The sequence below is a fragment of the Mus musculus genome, chromosome 16 (genome assembly GCF_000001635.26).
Source record: "Mus musculus strain C57BL/6J chromosome 16, GRCm38.p6 C57BL/6J".
NCBI lineage: Eukaryota > Metazoa > Chordata > Mammalia > Rodentia > Muridae > Mus > Mus musculus.
Window position 1 is genome coordinate 4,941,415 of NC_000082.6, and position 27,972 is coordinate 4,969,386.

General features: G+C 48.3%; 1 protein-coding gene, 1 long non-coding RNA gene and 1 other non-coding gene across 20 annotated transcripts in view; 2 read left to right on the forward strand and 1 right to left on the reverse strand.

Moving 5' to 3' along the window:
* Positions 1 to 24,123, reverse strand: Anks3 (ankyrin repeat and sterile alpha motif domain containing 3). Of its 18 annotated transcripts, none has more exons than NM_028301.4 (17): positions 22,706 to 22,823; positions 18,983 to 19,154; positions 16,554 to 16,752; positions 16,227 to 16,348; positions 14,444 to 14,525; positions 12,405 to 12,540; positions 9,199 to 9,354; positions 6,812 to 6,949; positions 6,235 to 6,344; positions 5,851 to 6,018; positions 4,641 to 4,765; positions 2,145 to 2,286; positions 1,665 to 1,837; positions 1,279 to 1,364; positions 797 to 880; positions 485 to 573; positions 1 to 383 (listed from the first exon to the last, which is right to left on the reverse strand). In NM_028301.4, exons 2-16 carry the CDS (start codon positions 19,150 to 19,152, stop codon positions 497 to 499), a joined length of 1,968 nt encoding a protein of 655 aa, NP_082577.2. In that variant the 5' UTR covers positions 19,153 to 19,154; positions 22,706 to 22,823; the 3' UTR covers positions 1 to 383; positions 485 to 496. The 18 variants fall into 18 exon arrangements, 14 of the variants coding, with proteins under 14 accessions (NP_082577.2, XP_030105151.1, XP_030105154.1 ...); XR_003951838.1 differs by having other exon boundaries at positions 18 to 383; positions 485 to 568; positions 4,641 to 4,909; XM_030249291.1 differs by adding an exon at positions 15,136 to 15,205 and having other exon boundaries at positions 18 to 568; positions 22,706 to 22,791.
* Positions 9,353 to 14,030, forward strand: Gm36681. The gene is made up of 2 exons (XR_384632.3): positions 9,353 to 12,047; positions 12,721 to 14,030. It is a non-coding gene; the product is annotated as a predicted gene, 36681 (long non-coding RNA).
* 4930451G09Rik (RIKEN cDNA 4930451G09 gene) overlaps positions 22,874 to 27,972 on the forward strand; it is a 14,676-nt gene continuing 9,577 nt past the window's right edge. The window contains exons 1-4 of the transcript NR_073370.2: positions 22,874 to 22,976; positions 24,079 to 24,231; positions 25,098 to 25,244; positions 27,299 to 27,771. This is a non-coding gene — a transcript (RIKEN cDNA 4930451G09 gene, transcript variant 1 (non-coding)). The remainder of the gene's footprint in view (positions 22,977 to 24,078; positions 24,232 to 25,097; positions 25,245 to 27,298; positions 27,772 to 27,972) is intronic.

Genomic DNA, 27,972 nt, shown 5'->3' on the forward strand with positions numbered 1-27,972 from the left:
CACAAATGAGCCCCCACCAACTTGCATCTAATTTTTATTTTCAAAGAGTACATTTTCTAGGCACCCCAGACCTTGTCTGTAAGATCAGACCTCAGTATGGCACCTGCATGTGCAGGACACAACCTCTCCATACAGCCCTGCCTGGTCTGGGCCAAAGCTGCCTACCAGCATGGGCCTCTCCACCAGGATCTGGGTGCTGAGCCCTCCATCCTGTCTCAGGGCTGGCCCAAGCTGCCCTAGTGGGGACCGCAGTCCTGTCTTCCTGTCCATAAGCTGCTCCCTGGAATGGTCTTCTATTCCCTGGGCTGCCGCAGCCATCTGCTCACTGCCCTGTCTTGCGTGGCACATAACTTCAGGGTGGATTTATCACCCAACGTCAGAATCTGAATAAATTTGTTTTAAGAGAGAAAGAGAGAGCACTTGATAAGAAGGAACAAGAAGGTTAAGTCCAAGGCACCCATGAGCGCGTAGTGGATACTCTCACCGTCCCTCCTGGCTACGGTTCCCGCCATTTCTTTGCATTCAGCATCTGTAGTTTCTCCAAGCTCTGTGTTACAGAGCATAACGCCTGCCCTAAGGATAGGGCCAATTAGTGAGTGCTCTGTGATGGAGTCTCAGCAGCAGTCTAAAAGGGGAAACTCAGGGCACTATGAATAGGTGACCCTGGGATAAGACTACTTGGGGCTCTGAGCTATCGGGTATGGCCAGCTTTGGGGTCAGGTCTCAGCCTCAGTCCATGGAAGAGGCTCTGGGGAAGGGTGAGGTTAAAGCCTTGGCTACACTCCTAGAGACTTACCCATCTCATGGACACGGTCTTCCAGGGCTCCTGACAACTCAGGGAGGCTCAAGGCCTGCAGGGGAATGGGCCAGCCTTTGGAATCTGTGGTATAGAATGGTGAGTTGGCCACGGGTTTGTCCTCACTGTTGATGCATGAGTGACCGAGCAGCCAAGGTAGGGAAGCCTCTCAGGCTTGTACCCAGCTACTGGTTTAATAGCTGCCACTTAAGGCTCAGCTTAAGAAGATATGAACCCTGAGAGCTGCAGCCACCCAACTCACTAGAGGCCTTAAAGACAGTGTAGTGGGCCATGAGACAATGGCCCTTACACTTGCCACCTACCCCTAAGAGTAATAGCACATCCCTTATCACAAATGGGCATGATCTGGGGACTGGGTTGTCACTGTGACAGATATGCAAAGAGAGCCCACTGGTGAGAACTTAGCTTAGGGATTCCTGCCCACCTGGTCCTAGTCCAGAACCAGGCTATTAGTTTCTTACCTGCTGAGAGAAAGTGTGGGTTTGGAGTACCTTCCCTGGGGGAGTGGTGCTGCCGCAATCGAGCTGACAGCTCAGCTTGACAGGCCCTGCAGGACATAGGACCAAGTGTGATACTGAAGAGGCCCTGCCCCAAACCCAAACCCAAACCCGTGGGGTAAGGGAAATCAAATCAGCCCCAGAGCCAGCCCGAGAAGCCCATACTGTTCAGCTGGAAAGACACGCAGATCCCTAGTCTGCTGTAAGTCAAGCCTGGGTCTGCACTGTGGGACACATCCCCAGAAAGAGGCACTATGGTTCCCCCACCTCTCACCTGCTTAGAGGATGCGAAAGGGACAATGCCCGACAAGTGTGTGTGGGTGTCTACCTGAGTATGTGAGCCCACTTACCGCAGCTGGTCCAGGACAAGGGCAGCATCCTGGGCCAGGGTTTGGGCCTCCTGCAGCTGGGCATGGATGTCCTTTCGGGCACTATCCTGCTCCAGGAGGCAGCTCTCTACTACAGCCCGCAATTCCTGCTCCTGGGATACCTGGCCACGCAGAGCCTCTGCCTCCTCACAGCACTGTAGGCAAATACCAGGCTATAGGGCCCAAGCCAGGAAGCCAAGGCCCATGCTTATTTCCCCAGTCTGTTAGGTGCCTGTCTGCCTCTCTCCAGCCTGTTCTAGGATTTCCTCATTTGGCTCCATCTTGCAGCTTCCAGGTTCTGTGAGCCATTTTCTCTAACTAGCTCTTCCTCCTAAATTCATCTGACTTTTGGCTGTTCCATCTACCTTCAAGTTTCCTGTCTCTAGTGCCCTGCTACAGAGGAGTGACTCTAGATGTCCTCTGCCTCCTGTGTCCACAGCCCACCAGGACTTTCCCACTTACTTTATGCAACTGAATGGCAAGCTCCTGCATCTCAGTCTCCAGCCGGTCAGCATAGGCCAGCTCTAGGGCATCACTAGGTGGGCGGGCACTGCTGTGCCAGCGGGCAATGGCAGAGGTCATTTTCCTTTTGGGCCCAAACAACCTGAGTGGGTAAATCAGGGTGCATGTTACCTTCTGTCATGTGCATGGACCTTGGTACCAACCTGCCACCAAGGCCAGTCACTAGGGAACACCTAACTGAAGAAGGGAGGTTGTAGAAGATCCTAGGGCAGAGAACCAAAACAAGAGTGTCTAAAAAGCCTCCACCATCATTGGCTTCAGGCTTGGACAACTGTGTCTGTGCTCTCAAGGGAGATCTCCAGGAATCTCCCCTCCAGACAAGTGCCGTGGGAGTCACTGCAGGCTTCCGTGAGTGAGTGCAGCCAGCTTAGGCTTAAGCTCAGCTCTACATAGCAGCAGCCATCCCGACACAACATTCAGGAAGCAGGGTAGGCAAGGCAGACCCTGTCCTCCCAGTATCAAGACAGAACTTCTGGTTACTGAGGGCCACTGCTATAAGCCACTCATTCACTCTGCCTGAAGAGGTAGGATTTGGAGATTGGGGGAGTGAGGAGTGCTCTAAGGGCAATACCTCTTATTTCTTCATTTTCCCTGTGTAGGGAGTCAACAACAAAGTCTAGGACACTGAAAGTACCTGCATGCCCAGAACATTGGTGCACTTTGGAAGGTGGGCATGAGAGTTCAGGATCACCCTTGACTACAGAGAAGTGACTTGTCTCAAAGCAACTACAGATGGGAGGAAAGTCATCACTTGTGCCTAGGGAAAGGTACAGGCTCTAAGGGGACCTTCAGGTTTCACCCTCCAACTAGTCCTGTGCACAGAAGCAGCCAACAACAGTAAGTTTAAAAAAAAACAGATCCCTGGAGATCATCTGTCTTCTAAGTCTTGTTTGTCCTCCTCTCTCTGATAATACAGCTGGAAGAAATTCTTGGCCAACAATTTTTCAATCATCTCTTTATTTCCTTACACATTCATTAAAGAGGTTATAGTGCATCTAAATTTTATCAATGAATAAGGAAGTTTTGTATATGTTGGGTGCTGGATGTCTTGTGACAGTTTGTTAGGTAGTAGAACTGCAAAACTGAGCAACAGAAACAAAGCCTCCATTCTTATAGAGTTGCAGTTGAGGGAAAGTTGCTTAACGTAATATTTCACATGCTACTTCACAGCTCATTTGTAGTAGGTTCTGTGAAGCACAAGAAGACCTCACCTTCAGTGATCATAAGATCCTAAGTCTTATGGGGGAAGGGAAAGGCCCTGAGTTCATGAGACTTAACTATCCATTTCAACAACAAAATTAAAAGACAAGAAGTAGAGTATGGTTCATTTACAAGAGAATAAACCACAGAAGTTCCAAAAAAAGCCCTGCAGCAGGTCTGCTAGACAAAGGCCTTGAAACAACCATCTTAAAGATAATCAAAACTAAAAGATGATGTGGAAGTAATACAAAATGGAGAGACAATGGAGAGAAATGTAAAACACAAGCAAAGAAGTAAGGAAACTGAGGAAAAGCCTCCTAAAACAGGCAGAGGCAGCTTTACATAAGCGGACAAAGAACAGAATGATGGAACTGGAACACAACGGAATTCAGTCTGAGGAGTAAGAGAATAAACCCACGAGTAAAGCTCGAGACCACATGGGGCCAGGTCTTTCTTACGAGTGCCTCAGTGATAGGAGGGCAGAGGGTCTGAAGAGCTGGCAGATGGAAACTTCCACTCCTGATCGAATATATGAACATCTGTGAAGCCAAATGAACTCCACAGATGATGAATACCAGGACACATGGCTAAGCTAAAGACTTACAGCACCTTGGAACAACAAAAGAAAAGCAGCTCGTCCCATGCAGGGAGCTTCAGTAAAGTTCTCATTCGAAACTCTGGAAGGCTGCAGCAGCCACAGTGCCAAAGCAAACAGCTGTCACCAAGAATCCTTTACCTGGGAAAACTGTCCTTCCAAAGTGCAGGACAGAGTCAGACATTCCCAGATAGGCAAACACCGAGGAAGCCCTGCTGAAAGCAGGACAACTGCTGCACCAGAGCCACCTAGGGGAGAGCACTTCCAGTGTGAGAGCCACCCATTGAGTCACAGCCAAGTCACAAACTGCAGTTGTGTATATGGAACGTTTTGAGACAAAAGGCATATTACATGGTTTGGATTTCATATTAAAAGATTTATATTCAAGCTTTTGAGAAATAAAAAGCCTGTGCTATAAAATACCAACTCCAGAACTATGAAAGTTATCATGAAAAAAATATTTTAAAATCACAAAAAAAACTGAAAATATCAAAGCTCAAAGGTCCAGCATACAGCAGCAGCGAGGCCATCTTGGAGCCATGTGGGCACAAAGGCTGCTGTCTATACATCCTACCTGCTGGTGTACAGGCTGGAAGAATGGCTGAAATTGGTGGGGTGGGGGAATGCATTAGGGGACTCACGTGATGCCAATTTCCTTCAAATCGCTTTCAGTGAGAGTCAGAAAGATACGCAGGTCTATGTCCTGCTCCTCGAACACTTGCAGGTACTTCAGACACCCGATCTGTTCCAGCAGTGTGGCAAGGTCCTGGGGTAGAAGAGACCACTGGGAGGCCTGGGGACCAGGACGGGAGAACTGGTCTCCTTGGGACGCTGACCCTAAGCTTGACTAGATCCCCCACAATGCCCTTGCAACCTTAGTGCCTCAGGCAGAGAAGGGATGCTGACAGAGCTAAAAGAAAAGAATCCAGGAGGCAACTCAGGCTTAAAGTCCATGTCCTGGGACATTTGATCCCCTCAGGCCCTGCCCAGCCCATTGTCCTGTGGAACTTGGTGCCACAGTTTGAATTTTGAATCCATGTCTGCATGGCCATCCTTGTGCTTATCCTGACTCCACCGGGAGTCATTACCACTGCTTCCAAAATACCATATGAGGGGTGCCTGGTGATAGCACAAGCTTTTCAGACTAGATAACTATCTAGTCTGCTGGCCCTTCGAAGTCAGCTACTGCTGAGCTCAACTGTTCAACCCCAGTAGCTTTTCAACACCACAATTTCCAGTTTCCATTTCTGCCCATGCTTGGTTGCTTAGGATGGAGAGAAAATGTTCCAGGGTTACTTCTCTACCACTTTCCTCAAAGAACCAGCCTTGAGATCCCAGCACATCTAGTAACATGCTGTAGAGCAAGAGGTGCACTATGTTCCAGGTCTAGGCCTGGGAGAGGCTGCAGGCAGAGACAGCCCAGTTTATAGGCTGTTAGGGAGCAGCCCCGCTGTGCATCACACCCTGAGCTGCTGCTCTGAGCATAGAGATGCTGCTTCACTGGGGTGGTCTACAGTGAGGGTGTGGCTGCATTTTTGTTAAGTATATGCTATATGCCATTACTGTGTCCCCAGCTCATGAGCATCCCTAAGCCTAAGGAGACCCAGAGAGCAGGACAGCAAGGGGACAGCCCCTGCCCATGAAAAGAAAAGGAGACCAACCCCACAGCTGGCCTGCCGCTCATCAAAAATCCTTTCTGAGCCCAATCAGTTCCCATGCCTTGTGGAGAAACCAGTACCCTCTCCTCTCAAAAATGCCTGGCTGTCATGTATACACATAAATGAGCCCAAAATCCACATCCCATAGTTACAGAAGTGCCATCTCTTTAAACAGGTTCTCAAATGTTCTCACCTGGGGTCCTGAGTAAGGAGACTTCTCAGTTTGGGGTTCAGACCCTGGAATGGAAGCAGGCCCTGTGCTGGAAGGCCAATGACCATCACTGTTGCCGTGACGACTCTTATTCTTCAAATAACTCCTGGTTTGTTTTCGAACCGAGCTTTTCCGGGCATGATCAGAATCCTGCAGTGAAAGGGGTATGTTGGGAACCAGCCCTTGTCTGGCCCTAAACTTCTGGCCTTCTTCACCCATGGCAAGGGTGAGTTGTGAAATCTATCATGATTTACCTGCAGCTTTGGCCCCCACACTCAAGGTTCAGAGTCCTCCAGGCATTGTGTAGACACACATTAAACATTCACCCATTTTCTACAACACCGGAGGAGGAAGAGGGACCTTTACCTCATTGCTTTCTATGGAGGCTTCACTGCTGAGACCCTGGGCTCTTGCTAGGCCATCACTGCTGCTGCTCCTCCACACAGGCCCAAGACTGGCACAGAAAGTGGGTTCCTCTGGTAATGGAAAACACCTGATGACAGGTCTCACCAGTGAGGCTGCCTGGGTTGTTAGCTCATTCTCAACTGCCTTTTAACACAGCTCAGCACTGTTTGTGTGGCCAACCCCACACTATAGGATACACAGAGCTTGTTTGGGTTTTTTGTTTTTGTTTTTTGGTTGGTTGGTTGGTTTTATTTTTTATTGTGTGCTCATCAATTCCACACCTCTACAGCAGAGCTTGGCATGAGACAGGAACTTGGTAAGGCACTGCCAGGTCATAGCACACGCCTCCTGCTGGGAAGATTGTCAGGAAGCCCTTGGACTGACCCTTTGAGTACTGTGTGCCTCATCAACCTGTGGGACCTCCAGAATCGGGATGCTTGCCGTCACCTGCCCATGGCCAACTCTGGCTTACCTCACAAGAACTGAGGCCTTCTCTATCTCCTCCTCTATGGGAACACAAAAGGATTGGGGTGCATACCCCGGCTGCTGCTGCTACTGCTCTCCACATCCTGTTCATTGATGGGGGAAGTGACGTCTCTGTAGCAGAGGCCCTCGCTTTCCATGGTATTCTCATCACTGCTGGTGAAGGTCACGTAGCCCCGTGGAGGGACTTGCTCTGTGTACAGAATGGGCATGTGAACCCTCAGACATGAATGAAGCTACCACCCCTCTTAAGAGTTTGAGGGTGAAGCAGCCCCACAGCCACATCATCTCCTTGCATAGTAACATGGCCATGCTCCAAGAGAGATGAGCTTGTACATCACGGGACATGAGCGTGGTGGAGACAGAGCTAGCACCCAGGGCAAGGTCAGTCCCCTTAGCACTGCTACTATTTTCTTAGGGACAGAGTGGGAAGTAGCAGGCTGGATCTATAGACTCCTAAACTGAAAGGTTATCTGGGCACATTTATTTTTTTTTTATTTATTTATTTTTTTTAAAGATTTATTTATTTATTTATTTATTTATTTATTTATTATATGCAAGTACACTGTAGCTGTCCTCAGACACTCCAGAAGAGGGAGTCAGATCTCATTACGGATGGTTGTGAGCCACCATGTGGTTGCTGGGATTTGAACTCCTGACCTTTGGAAGAGCAGTCGGGTGCTCTTACCCACTGAGCCATCTCACCAGCCCATCTGGGCACATTTAAAATAAACTCCAAAGCCGGGCGGTGGTGGCGCACGCCTTTAATCCCAGCCCTTGGGAGGCAGAGGCAGGTGGATTTCTGAGTTTGAGGCCAGCCCGGTCTACAAAGTGAGTTCCAGGAAAGCCAGGGCTGGGCTATACAGAGAAGCCCTGTCTCAAAAAGACCAAAAAAAAAAAAAGTAATAATAATAATAATAATAAAATAAACGCCGGACTTAACACGCACATCAAGTATTATATAACTATAGACTTTTTTTCTTTTTCCTTCTTCTTTTTTGTTTGTTTTTTCAGACAGGGTTACACAAAGGAAAGTGAAGGCCAGCCTGATCTACAGAGTGAGTTCCAGCCCAAAAAGGGGGACACAGAGAAACCCGGTCTTGAAAAAACAAACGAAAAAGAAGAAGGAAAAAGAGAAAAAGTCTATAGTTATATAATACTTGATGTGCGTGTTAAGTTTGGAGTTTAGTTATTATTATTATTATTATTACTTTTTTTTTTTTTTTTTTTTTTTGGTCTTTTTGAGACAGGGTTTCTCTGTATAGCCCAGCCCTGGCTTTCCTGGAACTCACTTTGTAGACCGGGCTGGCCTTCAATTCAGAAATCCGCCTGCCTCTGCCTCCCAAATGCTGGGATTAAAGGCGTGTGCCGCCACCGCCCGGCAAACTCTTGTTTTATTGGTTTTTTTGGGTTTTTTTTGTTTTTTGTCTTTTTGAGACAGGGTTTCTCTGTATAGCCCTGACTGTGCTGATACTCACTCTGTAGACCAGGCTGGCCTCGAACTCAGAAATTCGCCTGCCTTTGCCTCCCAAGCGCTGGGATTAAAGGTGTGTGCCACCATGCCGGGCTTCTTCTTTTTTTTACAATGTTAGGGATAGAACCTGAGGCTTTATGTGGTAGGCAAATACTGTACCAGAGCTCCAACCCCAGCCAAAAAAAAATCAGCCTGAATAGAGAGAAAAAGACTCTGACCTAGGGCTGGAGACATGGTTCAGTGATTAAGAGCATTGGCTACTCTTCCAGAGGTCCTGAGTCCAATTCCCAGCAACCACGTGGTGGCTCACAACCATCTGTAATGGGATCTAATGCCCTCTTCTGGTGTGTCTGAAGACAGAGTACTCATACTTAAAATAAATAATATTTTTAAAAAGACTGACTTAGAAATGGACAATGCAGAAAAAGTTCATGTAATCACTGACATATTTGCCCATAGAAAGCAAAAACATGAGATATGGCTCTGTGCCTTCCAGCACTGCAAACAACAAACTCCATGCATGATGGCAGACACCAATAATCCCAGAATTCAGGAGGTAGAGACAGGAGGATTGTGAGTCAGCCGGGGCTTATGGGGTGAAACCCAGAAGGGAAAAGAAAGGACAGGGAGCAGAAACACAGAATGTGTCACATCTGTAGTCCCAGCTACTCAGGACCAGAATGTGGGCAGAGCCAGGACAGGGGCACTAAAATCCTCACACATCACAACTGCTGTGACATCTATTTGACCGGAATATCCAATGAAAAGAAAAAAATCCACAGAATAAAACCAAAGTCTTGAGTTATCAGGGACTCCTGGAGTCTGTCATTAGGTCAATTCTGAGGCTCACTCCTGTGGTATCCAATCCTACTATAGTCTGAGGCCAGGGACCCACATTCCAGGGCAGTCCTGTGCATATCCAGTCTCGGCATGTGATACCAAAGAGCTTTGGGAACCGTGGCTCTCACCATAGGTGGTCTGAGTCTTCCCTCCGAGTCCAATAGCTGTGATCTTGGCCAGGGCACGCGGCCCCTCATGGATACTGAGGCCCTTTTTTCGGCAGGGCCTCTGGCGCTGAGGAACAGGCCAGGACTCATCTGAAGAGCTCAGATCTTCATATTTTTCTGTAGGTCAGACATGAGAATTAAGACATTGGTTCAGTAATGACCTCACGTGCCAGCGCTGAGCTCTCAGGCCATGTGTCTGTGTATGCTTTTTGGAAAAAAAAAAATTTACTCACTGCTTGAACTCCCAGCAGCTCTCCTGCCTCTCCATCCCTAATGCTGGGGTTATGTGTATATGCCACCATACTCAGGTTCATTATGTTCTTAAGGTTTCATCTTTAGTTGAGAGTGTGTGGGTGCAAAAATGCAGGTGCCATGGAGCTAGAAAGAAGGCATTTAGTTCCCTTGGAGCTACAACTACAGGTGTTTGTGCACTGCCTGGGATGTGAGGTGTGGAGCAGCGGCCTGAATTTAGGGCCTCTGCAAAACCTATAGGTTCTCTGAGAAAGCAATACTCTTTTTTTTTTTTTTTTTTTTTTTTGACTTTTCAAGACAGGGTTTCTCTGTGTAACTGTGGCTGTCCTGGAACTCACTTTGTAGACCAGGCTGGCCTCGAACTCGGAAATCCGCCTGCCTCTGCCTCCCGAGTGCTGGGATTAAAGGCGTGCGCCACCACTGCCAGGCGCAATAGATAATCTTAAGTGCTACTGAGTCATCTCTCCAGCCAAATCACCTTAATAGTATTAAATTAGAAAAAAGTGTGTTGGGCTGGTGTATGGTGGTGCATACCATAACCTTAATCCAAATACGTGAGAGGCAGAACCTGTCTCAAAAAAAAGTTTACCAGGACTGGACCTGAATGAAACATTACAACTGGCAGGCCACTGCTCTGAAACCTTCATTAATTTTTTTTTCTTCCCTTTCCTTTTCAAGACAGGGTTTCTCTGTTTAACCCTGACTGTCCTGTAGACTCACTCTGTAGACCAGGCTGGCCTCAAGCCCATAGAGACTCACCTACCTCTGCCTCCCAGAATGCTGGACTTTAAGGCATGAGCTGCCACATCTGGCTTCACTTTCTTAACTTGGTGAAAGGTATACACACCTTCCCACAGCTAACCCCCGGCTGGATTATGGTCTGAAGGAATGATGTGCACAATGTTTAGGCCATCCTAGAAGCACTGGCAACTGGATGAAATCAGACACAAAAGCATGCCAGGCAAAGGGTGAGCTCTGTCTGTATTCTGGCAGCTTGGTAGCACACCTGAAGAAGTGGTAAAGAAACTAACTTGACTAGACAAGATCAGTGTGGAAGTCCAGGGTCTTCGACATAGAAATACCAAGAAGATGGAGCAAACCCTTAAGTCAGAAGTTAAAAGAAAATAACTGTAGTGAACCCATCTACAAGAGCAGTCGTGATGATAAACACTTCAGAATAATCTTGGTTATAGACAAATATATATATGAGGAAAAATGTAACCCTTCCTGAAAGTCCCAAAAGTATTCTGAATACAAAACATGCCCTGTATTCTTAGATGGACAGCTTACACCAGAGAAACAGTGAATTTCCTGTTAGTAAATGTAGTCTCCTGTAGTCTCCTTGATATGTGCTCATTGTTTTTTTGAGACAGGATCTGTGTTCCTAACTGGTTTTGAATTTGCATCCTCCTACTTTGCCTCTCAATCCAAAAATCTGGGATTACAGCTGTACACCACCACATATATCTTTTCTACCATCTTAATTAAAATAACACTTCTTAAGGAGCAAAGTAAGTTGACACTCAGGTTCATACACAACAGTAAGCAATTGCTGTGAAACACTGACAAGTCCTAAACAGTAAAACACACATAAAATAAAAGCCTCTGGTCCCAGGGTGGTGGTGATGGTGGCGGTGCACACCTTTAACCTCAGCACCCGGGAGGCAGAGACAGGCGGATCCTTGTGAGTTCAAGGCCAGCCTGGTCTATAAAGTGAGTTAGAACAGCCAGGGCTGCACAGAGAAGCCTCCCTCTGGCCAAACTGCGCTTTAGGTACACGGGTACAAAGACTGCCTGAATCTAACTCTGCAAAGACGGAGAGTCAACGCGTGATAAATGATAAAGATGCTGTATCTAATCCCATGCCAATCATGCTGAATGATGCTGGCACAACTGTATTGATGAGGGCTTTCCTGGTGCTGTTTGTATTCTGATGTTAATTCTGCTTTCTCAAGAGGGGTTGTCCCCATGAGCTGTGAACATGTACTCAGGTGATCTCCCCATTTTAACTGGTCAATAAAGGCTAGAGCCAATGATTGGGCAGTGGAGGGGAAAGGTGGGACAGGTAGAGGGGAGAACAGAATGAGAGAGGAAGGGAGAGGACAGAAAAAGAGAAGGAGGAAGCCATGATGGAGTAGAACCATGTGGCCAGAAAAAACTGCAAGTAGCAAAGGGTTCCAGAGCTGGCAAGTAAGTTAGTATAGGTGTTAGATCTGCCCAATCTAGGCATATGGCTTATAATTATAATAACTAGATTTTGTGTTTTTTATATGGGCTTATTGGAGTTGGAAATTCCAGCAACACTGTATGAACATTTGGAAAAGAAAACTTGTTCTGACTTCCTACCACACAAGGAAAACAACTATCACTGGATCAGACATGTACCTGTAAAAAATGAAAACTGGAGAGATGGCTCAGCGGTTAAGAGCACTGCCTGCTCTTCCAGAGGTGCTGAGTTCAATTCCCAGCAACCACATGGTGACTCACAACCATCTGTAATGGGATCTGATGTCCTCTTCTGGGGTGTCTGAAGACAGCTACCGTGTACTCATATAAAGGTAAAAGTTACATAGCACAAGACTGTCAAAGCCAAGCACTAAAAGCCAGAGGGGTCTCTTCTGTGAGTGAGGCACATCTCCTTCCCTTCTCCCTTAGGCTCCACAGCCTGTGCTGTGCATGGTATCAGTTGACAGACACTGCTCTCTGTGGTAAGGTCTGTATCTCTCTGGCCCTAGGCCTTGGACCCCAACCTCACCTCCATAGTGGAACTGAAAGAAGGGAAGGCCTGAGAGCAGGGCGGGTAGAGCCTAACCTGAGCAAAGGGTTAGATTAGGGAGAGGCTCCTCTTGTCTCCTAGTTTCCTTACTGCTCAGGGCTGCCTCAACTCCATCAGGACACAGAGACAGACCAGGTACCTGGGCTACGGTAGAGGCTCTTGGGCAGTACAGGTGAGTGAGTTTCCATCAAGGCTACAATCTTCATGTGACCAAACTGCCTGGCTAACATGCAGGCTGTCGCTCCACTGTGGTCTCTTGTGTCCACTTTGACTCCCTAAAAAGGTTCACAAAAGAAGAGTCAGAAACTCATCCAGCTGAGTGGACTGCTGGTCCACAGGGATGAGGAAACAAAGTACATTTATGATCACTGCCCCCAGCCCCCTTTTGAGATACCACTAGGGTGGAGAAGTAGGGGCGAGAAGGTCTGGTAACATTTCTGTCTCCTTTACAACAGGGAAAAGGGCTAGCAAGTGCCTCACCAAGAGTAGTCACCAAGCCATCTTGCAGCTGCAGCCACTCTCCCTCTCCATATGGCAAGGAGACAGAAAGAACCCGGGAAGGACCTACAGCAGAGGCCCCTTCATCCTCGATACCTGCCATGTCTGTCTGCTGATAAAGAACCAGTCATTCAGCCCATTCTCAGAAAGAAGGCTCCATCCTCCCGAACTGAACTTGTTATCTCTTGTCCCTGATTTTCTGAGACAGGATATAGCCAAGGACAACCTTAACTTCCTGCCTCCACCTCCAACTGTTGGTGTTCTAGGTGTGTACCACCACACCTGTTTTATTGAAGCAGGGTCTCACTGTGAGTCTAGGCAGGCCTTGAACTCAAACCCTCCAGCTAGAACAGCCTAGCTGAGATTGCAGTCTAGGGTTACTGAGGTGGGAAGAGCCTTATTCTGAACCTAGCACAATAAATGCCCGCCTTTGAAAGTGTTAGCCAAGCAGTCGAATATCATCGGGGCAGGCTGCCCAGCAAGGCAGAACAAATCACAAGGAATTTAGAAAATAAAAAATGGTCCTGAGGCTCTTCCAGGAATTTAACTTGAGAGATAATAAGGACCAACAGCGTAACTCCAAGCAACACTCTGATCCAGAGGCACTTGCAGTAGGGGTCAGCGGGAGCAAATAAGACCCCTCCCACCACGCCCCAGGGACGAGTGGACGCAGTGCAGGGAGGGAGGGACACTCGACACCTGTGGAGAGAAGAAAAGCACACTATGGGGCAGTGGCTCATGACTATAATCCTAGCACTTATAGTGGAAGCAGGAATATCAGGAAGTCAAGGCCATTTACCATCTAGAAAGGTAGTTATGAGGCCTGCCTGGGCTACATCAGATGCAAACTCCAAAAACCAAACAACAAAAGTAAATTACAAAGCACGCATACTGTTTCCCATTTGGGGTGCTTAAGAAGACTCCTGCTGTAGACAATTCTCAGTCCTCTTGAGTACACACCTGGGAGAAGAGCCGACGGATGCCACAGTAATGCCGGCTGTGCCTAGAGTTACCAGACTGTGTCCTGACAAGTGGTGCCACCTGGAAGTCTGCTGAGGTTCATGTTGGACACTGCCACTAACACTCCATCTCTCCCTTCCTGCCATTCTAGTCACTGCCTGGCTGTCACGGGCCTATGACCCAGCTATTCAGAAAGCTGAAGCAGGAGGATCAAAAGTTCACAGTCCTCCTGGGCTACACAACAAGTTCAATGCCAGTCTGAACAACTTACTATGAGCCTGTCTCAAAATAAAACAAAACCCCTTCACTGGGCTGAGGCTATGTCAGTGATAGAGAGAATACATAGCACATGCAAAGACCTGGGCTTAATCTCCAGCACCAGAAAGAAAGTTAAAATGTGTTTTCAAAATCATTGCAAACACATACATGTGGGTGTCTATTTACTCGGCACTGTACGAGTATCAGAGAAAATGTACTGCCTACAGGGTGAGCGAGATAGCTCAGTGGGTAAAGGCGCCTGCCATCAAGCCTATGGTGATCTGAGCTCAGTTCCCAAAAAACAGACTCCTACAGTCCTCTATTCCACATGCATACATGTGCATACATACAGTATGCTAACTATATAGGTTTCTATGTAAAAGAAACCCCAGTGAGAGTTTATAGCTTCATCAATGATTCCCTTGCTGTGACTAAATTATAAGGTAGTAAATAGTCACTTACGTGATTCAGAAAATACTGCACAATTATCTCATGGCCAGAGGCAGCTGCTTCCATCAAAGGAGTGTATCCATATACAGGCTCCCTGCAAGATCAGATCAGATAGATGGTTAGCAGAGAGGAGTTAGGCAATGAACAAACCAAGCCAAGACCCCTAGATGCAGAGCAGGGCTGCAGGCGCAGGCCCAGGCTCTCGTGCACTTAGAAGTGCTGGGGTGCTGATCTTTGCCTTTCCACCTTGCTGGAGTCATGGTTTCTTGACTACTGGGTATCCCTGTTAATTTGTGGAGATTCAGTCTCTGCCCTCCCACTTCCTGTGTGTGCTTGGACTACAGACACTTGCATGACTGCACCCTACACTTACAACTGTCAGGCTTGTACTTCTGCCCACTAAACCATCTCCTCAGTGTCTATCATGACTTGCATAAGATGTAGTTACTGGGGCTGGAGAGATGGCTCAGCGGTCAGAAGCACTGACTGCTCTTCTGAAGGTCCTGAGTTCAAATCCCAGCAACCACACGGTGGCTCACAACCATCTGTAATGAGATTGGATGCCCTCGTCTGGAGTGCCTGAAGACAGCTACAGTGCACTTACATATAATAAATAAGTATTTAAAAAAAAAGATGTAGTTACTGTAGTCTGATACATATTATGTAACCATCCTCTTCAAAGCAAGTACCAACTGTGCCCCCACCTGATGCTGGCATGGCAAACTCTGGTTCTTGGTACCCACGCTGGGAGACATAATATAATTCTGAATGACTCTAAAAAAGAAAAAAAAAAATGCTACTAATTAAAATTCCCTTGTCTAATGATTTTAAGCTATATTCTGACTTGAGAGATGTTGAGATGTGAAGACTGTTTCTTACAACGGTTGAGAGGCAGGCTTAACATGACTCCTGGCTTCTATTTCTGCAGGGAATGGGGAACAGCGAAGGGGTTTTTGAGAACACAGATGGGCTTATGAGAAACAGTTCATGGACTGCTGAACCCAGAAGATGAGATGTGGGTAGGAGGGAAGAGACATAACCATCTGTGAGCAGTAAAGAAACAGTAGCTGCTCTTAATGTTAGCTTGTTCAGTTAGTACGTTTTTGAGATAGGGTCTACCAGGCTGGCCTCAGAGATCCATCTTTGCCCCCTGGGTGCTGGGATTAAGGGTATGCTCCACCATGCCCGGCAGAAGCTGCTCTTTTGAACATGGTTAACGTGGGGATTAGAATGAGGAGGGAGTGGCTTTGAGAGGGAAGGCAGTAAAGCTTGGTCTTGGGACTGCTAATGAACCACAAGCATTAGTAAAGCTCACGTGGCCTGGCTGACGGCTCCCACCTCAGCCCTTTAGTGTCCTTGTGTGTGTGTGAGGCAGAAGCTGGAAGTAGTGGTGCTTCTTGGGAATCCTCTACCTTTTTCTATTGAGATGCTCTCTTACTAGGACTTAGGGGTCACCGATTGGACTAAGTGACTGGGCTGGCATCTGCCTATTCTTCCTACCAGCCCTGTGGTCCCAAGCATAGATAACCACGACAACCTTTTTACCTGTCCCTGGGGATCAAGCTCAGGTCTTCATGCTTGTGAAGCAAGCACCTTACCAACTGAACTGCCCAGCCCCCCATTTCAGCACCCCAGCAGTTCTGAGTGCATGAGAGCCTGGGCCTGAGCCTGCAGCCCTGCTCTGCATCTAGGGATCTCGGCTTGGTTTGCTCATTGCCTAACTCCTCTCTGCTAACCATCTATCTGATCTCAGAAGCCCAGCCCACCCCTATGAACATTTGGCTGCAACAATCACCTCACGTTGGCATTGGCTCCACTCTCCAGAAGAAATTTGACCATCTGTTGGTGGCCGGCACTGGTACAGTGGAAGAGTGCAGTCCAGCCATGGATGTCTTTCATCTCAAGCTCTGCACCTTGCTTCAAGAGAATAGAGTGAGGGTTATGCCCCAGGTCTCCAGAGAATGTAATCTGGGTGGGTGCTTGGGAGGCATCCACTAGGCCTTCAGTTCGACAAATTTTAAGTCATTACACACACATATATGCACACTGTGGCCTGCAGCACCTCATATCCTGTCAAGGCAACCAGTGAGCACCCGGGTTTTTGGGCCCACTCATAGCTCACCTGGAGCAGAAAGTAGGCAATGCTTTCGTTGCCACAGCTGGAGGCCAGCATCAGTGGAGTCTGTCCTTCCGGGGTTGGCACATTCACACTCACGCCTGCCTCAAGCAGCAAGTGAACAATGGTATCGTGTCCAATGTAGGAGGCATACATCAGCGCTGTCCAACCACCACCATTCTTCTTATTCAAATCTAACTCTCCCCTAAACAAACACAAGTTATGCTAGATATACCCAGCATCTCACATGTGGCTTCATCAGAGAGCCTGGTGCCGGGCCTGGTAGGACAAGCTGCCCTTCCAGAAAGTAGGAGTCACTTGCCTCCATTCATCCCCAGGTAAGTGTTTCCACCCTCTGTCTTACACTCTTGTGATGGTTAATCATGACTGTCAACTTGACAGGGTCTGGAATCAACTAAGAAACATACCTTTGCACAGGTCTGAGGAATTTTCTAGATTGGGTTAATTGATGTGGGAAGAGCCACCCTGAATACAAAAAGCATTCCATGGGCTGTGGTTACAGACTAATAAATAAATTTTAAAAAAGAGAAAGAAACAAGCAAGCAAACAACAAACAAAGAAAAGGAAGAAAAAAAAAAAGGAAAAGTGACTGACATAACCGTCTATTTTAATTTAATGCTCTCATCTACCAATCTTTTTTTGTATCTACAGTGATATCCACCATGATCAAGCAGGGGAGTTAGAAAAATTCTTGCCATTTCTCCCCAGTTACAACAGCCAAGAAGTAGCTAGCTGTCGCCACATAGTAGATTAAGTCTACCTAGCTGGTTAAACACCCTACAGCACAAAGGACCTATCACAGAAAAGACTGACTGGCCTACTTTATTAGTGGGAATGAGGCTGAGACACCAGGCACCTTAACCACCAGGCACCAAATTAATACCCTATCTGCCTTCAGAGCTATGAAGAGTGGCCAAGGAAAGAGAGAGGAACTGAGGATGACACCCTTGCCACGACTTTCCCTTTGTCACTTCACCGTATAGAAAAAACTGTCACCAGAGTACCCTATTTCCTAAGTGCTTTCCGTTATAATTCTGGAAGTGTACTTTTACTGAGAAAAGCAGAGGAGAGGGGCTCTCAGACTGGCTCAGGGATGGTAGTCCCATTCTAGAATAACACCCACTGCCTACTCCAAAGAAGGTGTGTTTAATGCCCAGGCCTTCCCCCTCCCAGTTCTTATCCCCAGTGTGGAATCTGTTGTATGATCAGTGCCTCTTGTGGGATCCATACTAAGCTGATCCAGGCAGCTATTTCCCACACACTAGCAGGTCAAGCCGACTCTGGAATCTGGAACGGCCTGAAGACCTGCCTGGAGAGCTACATGTAGCTACTTCTGGAGTCACCGGAATGACCTGGCACACATGAGTGGCAATTCTACAAAGTGAACAGTAGCAAGTACATCAGCAAAACTAACACACACCATCTTTCAGCCTCTATTCTTGAGACTTCCGGTATCCCTTGGCCCAGCCTGGGCTTCTGTGAGCAAGCCTGCCTCTCAACTGGGCCACCTCCAGTGAGAACACAGATCTCTTCCATCTTCCCCTCTCTGGGCTGCTCTGAGATCATGTTCTTTTAAACAGAACACTCAACATGTAAGAACTTGAGACTCCAAAGATTTACAGCAAGAGTCTTGGGATCCTGTGAGGACATGTGCTAACTACACACCTAGCTGCACATCTCTGAGGCCGCTAGGTAAAGGAATCCTGCAGACTGCTCTAGACTGAGAGCACTCATACTCTACTGGCCAAGGCTGACACATGGCTCTGATGTGCAACCAGAGACCTAGGGCTTTATGAGGCTTTCCTCTGGCTCATCAGGAATTAAGAAGGCACAGAAAGGTCTGGGAGACATCATCTCACCAAGATACTAAATGATCACTGGCAAACCTAAGTATAGAGTGGAGTGGAACACAAGAAAGTAAAGAGACCCTTCTTAAGCAGCACCTTCAGACTACATGGAATAACAGACAGGCTGTGGAACTAAATACACATCTGCATATTGGTAAAGGTGGCAGGTGGGTGGGCAGTGAGGCTAGGAGGCCACCCTTTCACCTCTGTGCTCAAGAACCACAGTGAGCCTGTAGTCACAGGGCCAGAGTGCTGCTATCCATCCTTACTATTGTTTTCTCTGGGGCTTTCTGCAGTCAGAGGAAACCCCCAAATGGTTCTGGTTCAAATACACTACAAGTTAGTGTTTATATCATGTTCTAGGCAGCTTCTTCTCCTCAGAATCAAAGGAGCCTTTTCTCTAGGAGTTAAACACGAGCCATCAAGGACATCTGCAACAAGCAGGCGAGCCTACTTGATATGTATTAAAGACCTTGAGCTCTGCAAGACTGCAGCCTGTTGGGAACTGAAGCCACTGAAATGCTCATTAGAACATGAGGTGAAGGGATGCACCCCAGGCCCTCTTACCGCTGCACACACTCCTTCACCACCTCATGCTGGCCAATGGAGGCAGCTGTGTGAAGATCCAAGGGGACATCCAGCTCCTCTGGGCTGCCCTGGGCACCAAGCCCGTGCCACATGGACAGGCTGCGCTTCAGGAGCTCCGGCTCGCTGGCTTCATCGCTGAGCTCAGACATAGCTGCAGAGGGAGGCCCAGGGGTTAGTTCTTCTTCCCTGTCTGTTCCAAAGAGGAAACACTCCTACCAACGGCAGGCTATCACCTCAGATTCCTAAGAAAATGAAGCCACTAAGGGTGACTTACTTCCTCCTAACATCACCCAGCTGCTGGCAGTTTGAGGCCAGACAGAAGACGAGAACATCTGTGGAGCCATTAACTGTGATGCTGCACCTGCTTCATACCACAGGTTCTACATCAGATTCTCCAGGAGCCAGATGACCTTTCCACTGCTAGTAAAACAGTGCGAGTTGGATTATTTAGCGCTATTTGCTGAATTTGGGTGTACAGCAAAATTTAGCTGTGTCTAGCTTCTCCAGGTCCTAGTTCCCCATTAATGGACATGTATGTCTAAAGGGTTGCTGCTACAGATGCACAGAAGCTGGGTGTAGTGGCATACCTCTGTAATCCCAGCACTGGGAAAGTGGAAGAGAGGCAGGAAGATCATGAATTTAAGGTCAGCCTGGATGACATAACAAGTTTAGGCCAGCATACCTACACAGAGATCCTCTCTCAATAAAAGCAAGGGTGAGGCCCAGAAAGATGGCTCAGGGGTTAGGAGTTTGTATTGCTCTTACAGAGGACCCAAGTTCAGTTCCTTGCACCTATGTTCAGTGGCTTACAACTTCCTATAACTACAGCGCCAGAGGACCCAACACTCCCTCCAGTTTGAAGATCTGCATTCATGTGTGAACATACGACCCACTCCGCCCCCAGATACATGCATACATATCATTTTAAGTCTTCTAAAACAAACCAGGGCAGGAGAGATGGCTTAGCAGTTAAGAGAGTGTACAACTCTTACAGAGGACCCGAGTTCAATTTCCAGCATCCATATGACACAACTCACAGCTGCCGCCAGGGGATTCAATACACTCACATGCACATGTCCATACAGAAACACACATATACATAATTTAAAAAAAAATGTTAGGGGCTGGAGAGATGGCTCAGCGGTTAAGAGCACCAAGTGCTCTTCCGAAGGTCCTGAGTTCAAATCCCAGCAACCACATGGTGGCTCACAACCATCCATAATGAGATCTGATGCCCTCTTCTGGGGCATCTTCTGAACACAGCTAAAATGTACTTACATATAATAAATAAATCTTTGAAAAAAAAAGTTAAGGTTAAAAAAAAAACCATAAAGACCAGGAATGCAGTGCATTTGCATCTCCACAAATCACATGGAAGGCTATATATAGTGATGCCTGACTTAATTATGGCACTTGGGGAGATGGAGACAGGATTGTGAGTTCGAGACCAACCTGGTCTAGAGAGAGTTCCAGGACTACAAGAGTGAAACCCTCTCTCAGAAAGGAAAACAACAAGGTAAAACAACAACAAAACAGCTGGGAACATAGAATTTGTCTCAAAAAAGAAAGGGGGGGAGGGGAAGAGGAGAGAAAGGACGAGTAGGACAGGGGAAAAGAAAACCCTAGCAGACTGCAGAATGCAATCCTGATGTTACTTGAGCAGGAATCCAGCTATGCAACCCTTTTATGTATAACAGATGAACACAGGATGACAGGTGTATGGTTAGGAGTCCTTTCTTCTGGGTAATCCTACTCAAACCAAAGCCTAGCCATTTATCTTCTAACAGATTCTTAAGTCTGGGAGCAATAGGAAGCTAGTACAGGACAGGAAGAGTTCTGAGAGAGGTCAGGTGCCCCTCTGCATAAGGCCTTCAGCCACGAGTCCGAGCCCTACCAAGGCAAAGTCTGTGGGGGTCGGAGGTGAAGGGAGAAGAGATAACGGCAGTTTACAGTGAGTAGAGCCTCAGTTTCACTTTCTGCTCTTACCTGTGCAATGGCCACTGTTTTGTTTTGAGACAAGGTCCCACTGTGTAGCCCTGGATGACTTAGAACTCAATGTGTAGGCCAGACTAAACTTGATGGCACAGATACACTTGTCTTTGCTGAGATTAAAGGCCTGTGCCACATACGTAGATAAATGGTCACTGGTACTAAGCATTGGTGGGGGCCACCTCAGTGATCCCAAGCCACTTTAAGTGGCTGAGTCCTTCCGGGACAATATCGCAGTGCTCTGGCAAGGTTATTACGCTGAGGTTGGAACTGACCCTAACCTGACCCAACAGAGTCAAGAGTAGAACAGCAGGGTGGGAAGACCCGGGCTTTGGCACTGAACCCACCTGGGTCCCATCTCGGGGTCAAGACCACCACAGGAGTGGCCTCAAGGATACAGAGCACCACAATATCCATACTCAAGAGTTCTGGTGAACCCAGAAGGAAGCCCGAAGGAAGTATGACCCAGAAGGTACTAATTCCCTCGAGGCCCTTAAACACTCTAGCATTATCCTGTGTTGGTGAAAGCTGGGCCTGGCAGCACAACTTCCAGACGAGGCAGAAGAGTCAAATCCCAAGCCTGCCTGGGCAACTTAGTGAGACTAAAATATTTTAAAAGTAGAAAGATGGGCTGGAGAGATGGCTCAGCAGTCAAGAGCACTGACTGCTCTTCTGAAGGTCCTGAGTTCAAATCCCAGCAACCACATGGCTCACAATCACCAGACAACTACAGTGTACTTAGATTAAAACAAATATGTTTTTAAAAAGTAGAAAGATTGTTGAGGATCTATCTCAGTGATAAGCACTATATATACACAACTTGCAAGGACATAAGTTTACTTTTAAAAGTTATAAAAAGGACAACATACAACAGTTTGCCAGTCTCACGATGAGTGATGTGTGTGGGCTGGTAAGGTGAAAACAAGGCCTGTATCCTGGAAACACCAGCTTCTCCTGCTGCAAGGCCTGCGCTCAAGTAGCACCTAACCTAGTCTGAACCAACAGAATGGACACGTGCTTCCCCAAACTGGAAACCATAGGCGGATTAGCAGAACCCTGGAAGAACTCACACCTGCAACTCCAGCTCTTGGGGGGCTGAGACAATAGGACCGCCTTTGAGTTCAAGGACAACCTGGGTAACATTAGATGCTTACACTAAAAACATCCAACCCGCCAGCGTAGTGGCACCGGCCTTTAATCTCAGCATCTGGGAGGTAGATCTCAGTGAGTCTGTGGCCAGCCTGGTCTACACAGTGAGACACGCCCACAATCTCAAAAAACCAACACCCCCAAAAAATCGATTCAAGTAAAATAAAAGTTTCTATGTCTTCTGCACCTCTCTCTCTCAGAATTTCAGTTGCAGCCCTGATAAGTTATTCTTAAAATTCTTAAATCTTAGTTTTAAAAAAAATTCTATTCTGGAGGCAACTGTCATTCCTCCAAGAGATCCATGAAGGCCTCGAGGGAGCCCCTGCAGCCCAAATGTACGACGCAGTTCCGACCCTAGCGGTCCCGGCGACTATGCACGACCGCAGGCTCCCGTGTGGCTCAGCAGTCTGGCCGACACCTCGCGTGACCCCTTAGTTTAGCACCACGGCGGCGGGCCCGTGTCCCCAAACCCTGCGACAGGCAAACGCCAGGGCTGCCCACCCGAGCAGACTCAGGGCGCCTTGGGCCCCACCTCTCAGAGGGCCCTGCCGCGGCCCGGCCTACCTTGCAAGGCCTCAGGTTCCCGGGCCACCCTCCAGCGACAGCGGCTCGCCCCTCACCGGCCGACAGCCCTGCGCCCGGCCCACCCCGGAAGTAATCCTCGCACGGCGCAGAGCATCCCGGGAAGGTGACGGACGTTCTGTTATTGACACGCCACAGCAGCCCATGAGATGGCAGATACCGGCCCATTCGCTCGGGAGCCAATCCTGAGGCAGAGAGGCAGGCGGCGAGTCGCCAGGCCGCCGTGGGTGGCCGTACTCAGCACGGGGACAAGGCAAGTGGGCGGGCGGAGCGGCTGAGGCAAGTGGGAGACCGCGGAAACCCACGCGACGATGGGTGGGTCCTGGCTGCGGGTGGCAGGGAATGAGACCCTCCCCTCGGCTCTAGCACGGACTGCCTCGTCCCGCTGCCTTCCAGTTCCCTTGACAACGACGCCTGGCGCGGGGCGGGGCGAGGCGGGGCCAACTGGCTTTGAGGAGAAACACTGAGCCGCTCGGTCTTCTGAGCTCCTCCATGCTCTTTCCTCTGCGGGTCAAGCCTTCCTTCAACCCTCCCCGCCTTGCACACCTAAAGGACGATCAGTCCTGGGCGGCCCCCTTCACTTCGGTGATTCTGTGTCCTACCGCCAAAGCCCCTGGTAGGAAACATCTTTTGGTGCGTATACCAAAAGCGTCTCCACCTGTGGTTCCCAATTCAGGACAGCCAAGCACCCGTCCTTGCTCAAATGCCCTAAGACCCCACTCACTCCTCTGACGCAGCTCTGGTTTGGCACCGTTAGCTGATCTGCTTGGTCCGCTTGCTAGGCCTTCACCCACAATCCTAAAGTCCCTCTGCCCCTGAGGACTGAACGTGTTTTCTTTAGGGTGAGATATAAAAGGTGGAGCTGAGCCAGCGACTGGATTATAGAGACTCATTTGAGTGATGACTAAAAAAAAAAATCTCTTGAATAATGGATCTTAAACCTCTAATTCTAAAGATTATTTTTAATTATATTAATGAATTAGTTTGTATTTTAATTATGTGTATGGGTGTGAAGGTGGGTATGTGTACTCCAGTGCAGATACGAGTGGACGCCAGAGACGGGCTCTCCCTGAGGTTAAAGTTGCAAGTAGTTGTGGTTTTGGAAACTGAATTGTGATCCTCTATGAGAGCAGTAGAGGACACCACCATCTTGTGCACTCATGACTGCACATACCCACACATACAGTCCTGCTACCAAGTGACATAAGTTTGCAGAACCAGAAGGAAATGGGTAGAAACTAGAATTTTTGCGGGTGCATTTTCATCTACAGCTGATCAAGGCTTTGGGAAGGCTACCAATGCTAGTTTCTCCTTGAACACCCAGACACTGCCACCTCACCTTGTGTGCTCCACAGGACTCCTTGATGATGACAGACGGTGTCCTTTGAGTCCTGGCCCCCATGACATCCAAAGACAAAGCAGTGATGTCCTTGCCAGTTTCTCCCTGGGATGCCATCCTTGAGGCTGCCAAAAACCAGCTTCCATCTCTGGATTCAGACTCGTCCCTGGTGAGCAAGAGCTTTCTCCTGGATATTAACTGCCAGCCTGGGCAAGGACAGCTTCGGGCACTCCTCTACAGACCCCACTTTGGTCTATGGACTTTATTTTCACTCATCAGTGTCTGGGATTACTTCTGGGTATCCACTTCTTCCAGGCTTCTCTCTGGGTTTGCCAGAACTCTTGAGTGTGGATATTAGTGCTCTGTATCTCCAAGGCCACTCCTCCTGTGGTCCTAACTCCCAGGTGGACTCGGTACCAAAGCCCTGGACTTCCCACCCTGCTGTTGGACTGCTCTCAACTCTGTTGGGTCCGGTCGGGTCCAGCTCCAAGCTCTGAGAGTGATAACCTTGCCAAGGCCACATGGTATGGTCTGGGAGGGATTCTGCCACTTGAGGTGAGCCGGGGGGTCACTGACAGTATCAGTGGCCATTTATACATGTGAGAGGGATCCATTGTGATCCACTGGTCAGACGCTCAGCACATAGGTTGGCACAGGACATTTCAAGTGAAGAGCAAGGATTCTAGAAGCAAGGTGACTAGTTTGTGCCTCTTCACTACCGTTGTTCAGTGCTGGCTTTAATGCAGTGTCCATTGTATGCATTAATGCAGCATCTGTTGTGTGCATTAACACAGCACATCCATTGTCTAATTAATGCAGCATCCGTTGTGTGCAAGGCTTGCATATGGCCTGTGAAAAACGAAGCCCACATCTCACCAACAGGAGGTATGCTGCCAAGCCTGTTTTCAAATTGGCAGCAGAAAGCAGCACAGAACAAGGCCCTTTGTCGAGAACTGATCTTTCCAGACCTGCTCCTGGGCAGGATGTGCAAAGTATGACTGCCTTTTCCTCTAAAGTGCCCTGGTCTCTCTGCAGTCTGACTGTGAGGAAGAAGAGCTCTTCATCTTTCAGCGGAACGAGCCCGTCCTGATTCCAGACCTGACTGAGGAGCTGGCTGAAGACCCTGTTGGTGTCGATGAGTCAGGGACCTGGGTTACTGCAGGGAGGAGTCCTTCACCTGAGGTCTGTAGGACACTGGCCTTGGGAACTCTGGAGGGGAGGGGAGGGAGGTCGTCCCAAGTCTCATAAGGATTCCACGAGCAGTGGAATGGTTAAACCACTGGTTTTGCCTCTCTTCCTCCCACAAGGACAGCCTGGCCATCGGGTATGTAGCACATGAGCACGCCCTCCCTCAGAACTAGGAGCACATTTGATTTTCTCTCTGATTTCCCACCCTGATCTGTGTTGTTTTCTACCAAGACATTTTATATTGTCTGGCCATTGTCAGAGCTGCATGTCTCAAGTGTCTCTCCATAACCTAGCTAATTCATAGCTGAACTTATGTTCAGCTACTAAGTGATCCAGCAAGGAAAAGAAGGGGTTTGTTCCACAAATACCTGCACAGTGGTGCTTAATGCTACCCTAGTAGGAGATCAGGGAGAATTGGGAAACAAACAGGAAAGGCCACAACACAAGCTCTAGGCGCCTAGTTGCAGGAACTACCAATACCATAGCTATAATCATCTCTCTGCCCCACATCCCTGGGAGAGACCAAGACCTCTATGTAAACTCAAGCAATCATCCAGAGCTGGTGGAACAGGCATGTAATATGAGCTACTTGGAAACTGAGGCAGGAGCATCAGAAGTTAAAGGCAGGGGCTGGACAGGATGATTCAATAATTAAGAGAGCTTGCTGCTCTTGCAGAAGACCCAGGTTTGGTTTCCAGAACTACATGGTAGCTTACAACCACTTTTCACTCCAATTCTAACAGATCAGGCCCCCATCTTTTGGCCTCTGTAGGCTCCAGCACACACATGGTACACATAAACACACGTACATATATATGTACAATTACGACTAATACTGGAGGTGGTGCTACATGCTTTAATCACAGCACTCAGAAGACAAAGGCAGACAGATCTCTGAATTTAAGGACAGCGAGGGCTAGCTGAAACAGAGAAACCCTGTCTCAGAAAAGCTGGTAGGTAGGTAGGTAGGTAGGTAGGTAGGTAGGTAGGTAGGTAGATAGATATTCACATCAGTGGCTTGATGATGAGAATGGTTGCTATCTACTGATCCCACCTGAGGCATTTTATCCTTGGCAACCCCATCCTGTCAGACCTATTAACACTTGTTGACGTTGCTGTGGTGAAACATACTTCCCAATGAAAACACTGTAGAATCCAAAACCCATTTTAAAGGCTAAGCTGGGCTCCAGGACCCACTCAGCTCTGGGTAACCTGTCTCTGCTCAGTTAATCTTAACATCATTGAAGCAAGCTGGATCTGTGAGGGCTGAAGAGGCTCTCCGGACCCGTCTCCACCATCTCCATTGCCTGAAGGCCAGCCCTCAGAGGAGCAAGTGTAGACAACACCCCTTACACTCCGCAGGAGGATCTGGGAGGCCAGCTGGGGCTCTGGCCACTTTAGGTCACTTTTTTGGTTTGTTTGGTTTGGTTTTTAGAGATAGAGTTTCTCTGTTCTGAATGTTCTACTCATTCTGTAGACCAGGCTGGCCTTGAACTCTGAGATCCACCTGCCTCTCTGCTTCCCAAGTGCTGGGATTAAAGGCATGAGCCTCCACCACCCAGCAACACGATTTTTATGAGATGTTTTCTTCCTTTCTGTAAGGATTTCCACCTCCTCTGGGAGAGAAGTGATGGGGAGTGGAACAGTTTAGGAGATAGTGGCAATGACTATATGACTTGACAGACTGCTGAACTCAAGGGTCAAAGTGAGACCTGGCAATGGTGGTGCATGCCTTTAATCCCGACACTCAGGAGACAGGCAGACAGATCTCTGTGAGTTCGAGGCTAGCCTGGTCTACTTCCAGTACATCTAGAGCTATATATAGTAAGAACCTGTCTTGAAAAAAGAAAAAGAAAAAAAAAAGGTCAAAATGGGGCCCATGAAATGGCTTGGTAGGAAAAGGTACTTGCTGCTTAGCCTAACAGCCTGAGTTCCATCCCTGGGACCCACAGAGAAGAAGAGAACCGACTCTCAAAGTTAATCATGCATGTACACTTCCCCAAAAGTATGTCTGCAGGTGTTCATAGAAGGTGCCGTTTCTTCTCTAGCCACTTCTGATTCCTGGGAGATTAGCCACAGAACCCAGAAGTGAATGGATGGTAAGATCAAAGGACTTGGCCCATCAGGAAAGAAGAGACCCTGGCTGGTCCTGCTGTGTCAAGAGCAGCCCAGTCCTTGTGGATGCTGAGGAGGCGCACAGCTGGCTGGAAGGAAACCTTAGAAGCCTGTCTAACCCCAGAGGATCCCTGAGTCCTCCATGGTGTTCCCAGGGAGAAGAAGCCACCTTTCCTTCAGCAGGAGAGCTGGAGACAGAGCCCTCAGATACTGACTGTAGAAATTCTGCGAAGCGCAGAGCCCTCCGCAGGGATAGGAGGAAAAAGAGAGAGAGATCCTTCAGAAAGTGACCCAGGCTGCTCAGAGCCCAGCCTGTGGTGACCAAAGCCAGGCTGCAGAGGTAGGACCCCAGCAAGAAGCAACCTTGGAGCAGTCTCAGGAAGGATGGCCAGTTCTCTCCCTCAAGGTAGGTGTCTGCATGGCCTAGCCTGCCCTCAGGTCCATCCCCACTGCGTGGGCACATTCTTGCCACATTGCTGAGCAGGGAAGCAGCTGCTCAGGACCTAAGGCTGCTCCTGTGACAGTGTGGGATAGACTGGCATGGAGCTCACCCTCAGGGTGAATTAGTGGCCATAGCAAGAGAAGCCAACTCCAGCCTTCTTTAGAG

What these genes read in the sequence shown, in the direction of transcription:
- Anks3 (XM_006522608.2), bottom strand. Translation starts at nt 19,152, where the DNA reads ATGTCTGAGCTCAGCGATGAAGCCAGCGAGCCGGAGCTCCTGAAGCGC. An exon ending in CTCCTTACTCAGGACCCCAG is followed by an intron (nt 4,766 to 5,850) that starts GTGAGAACATTT and finishes CTTCTACCCCAG; the next exon opens with GACCTTGCCACACTGCTGGA. An exon ending in CTTGTCCTGGACCAGCTGCG is followed by an intron (nt 1,365 to 1,664) that starts GTAAGTGGGCTC and finishes TATGTCCTGCAG; the next exon opens with GGCCTGTCAAGCTGAGCTGT.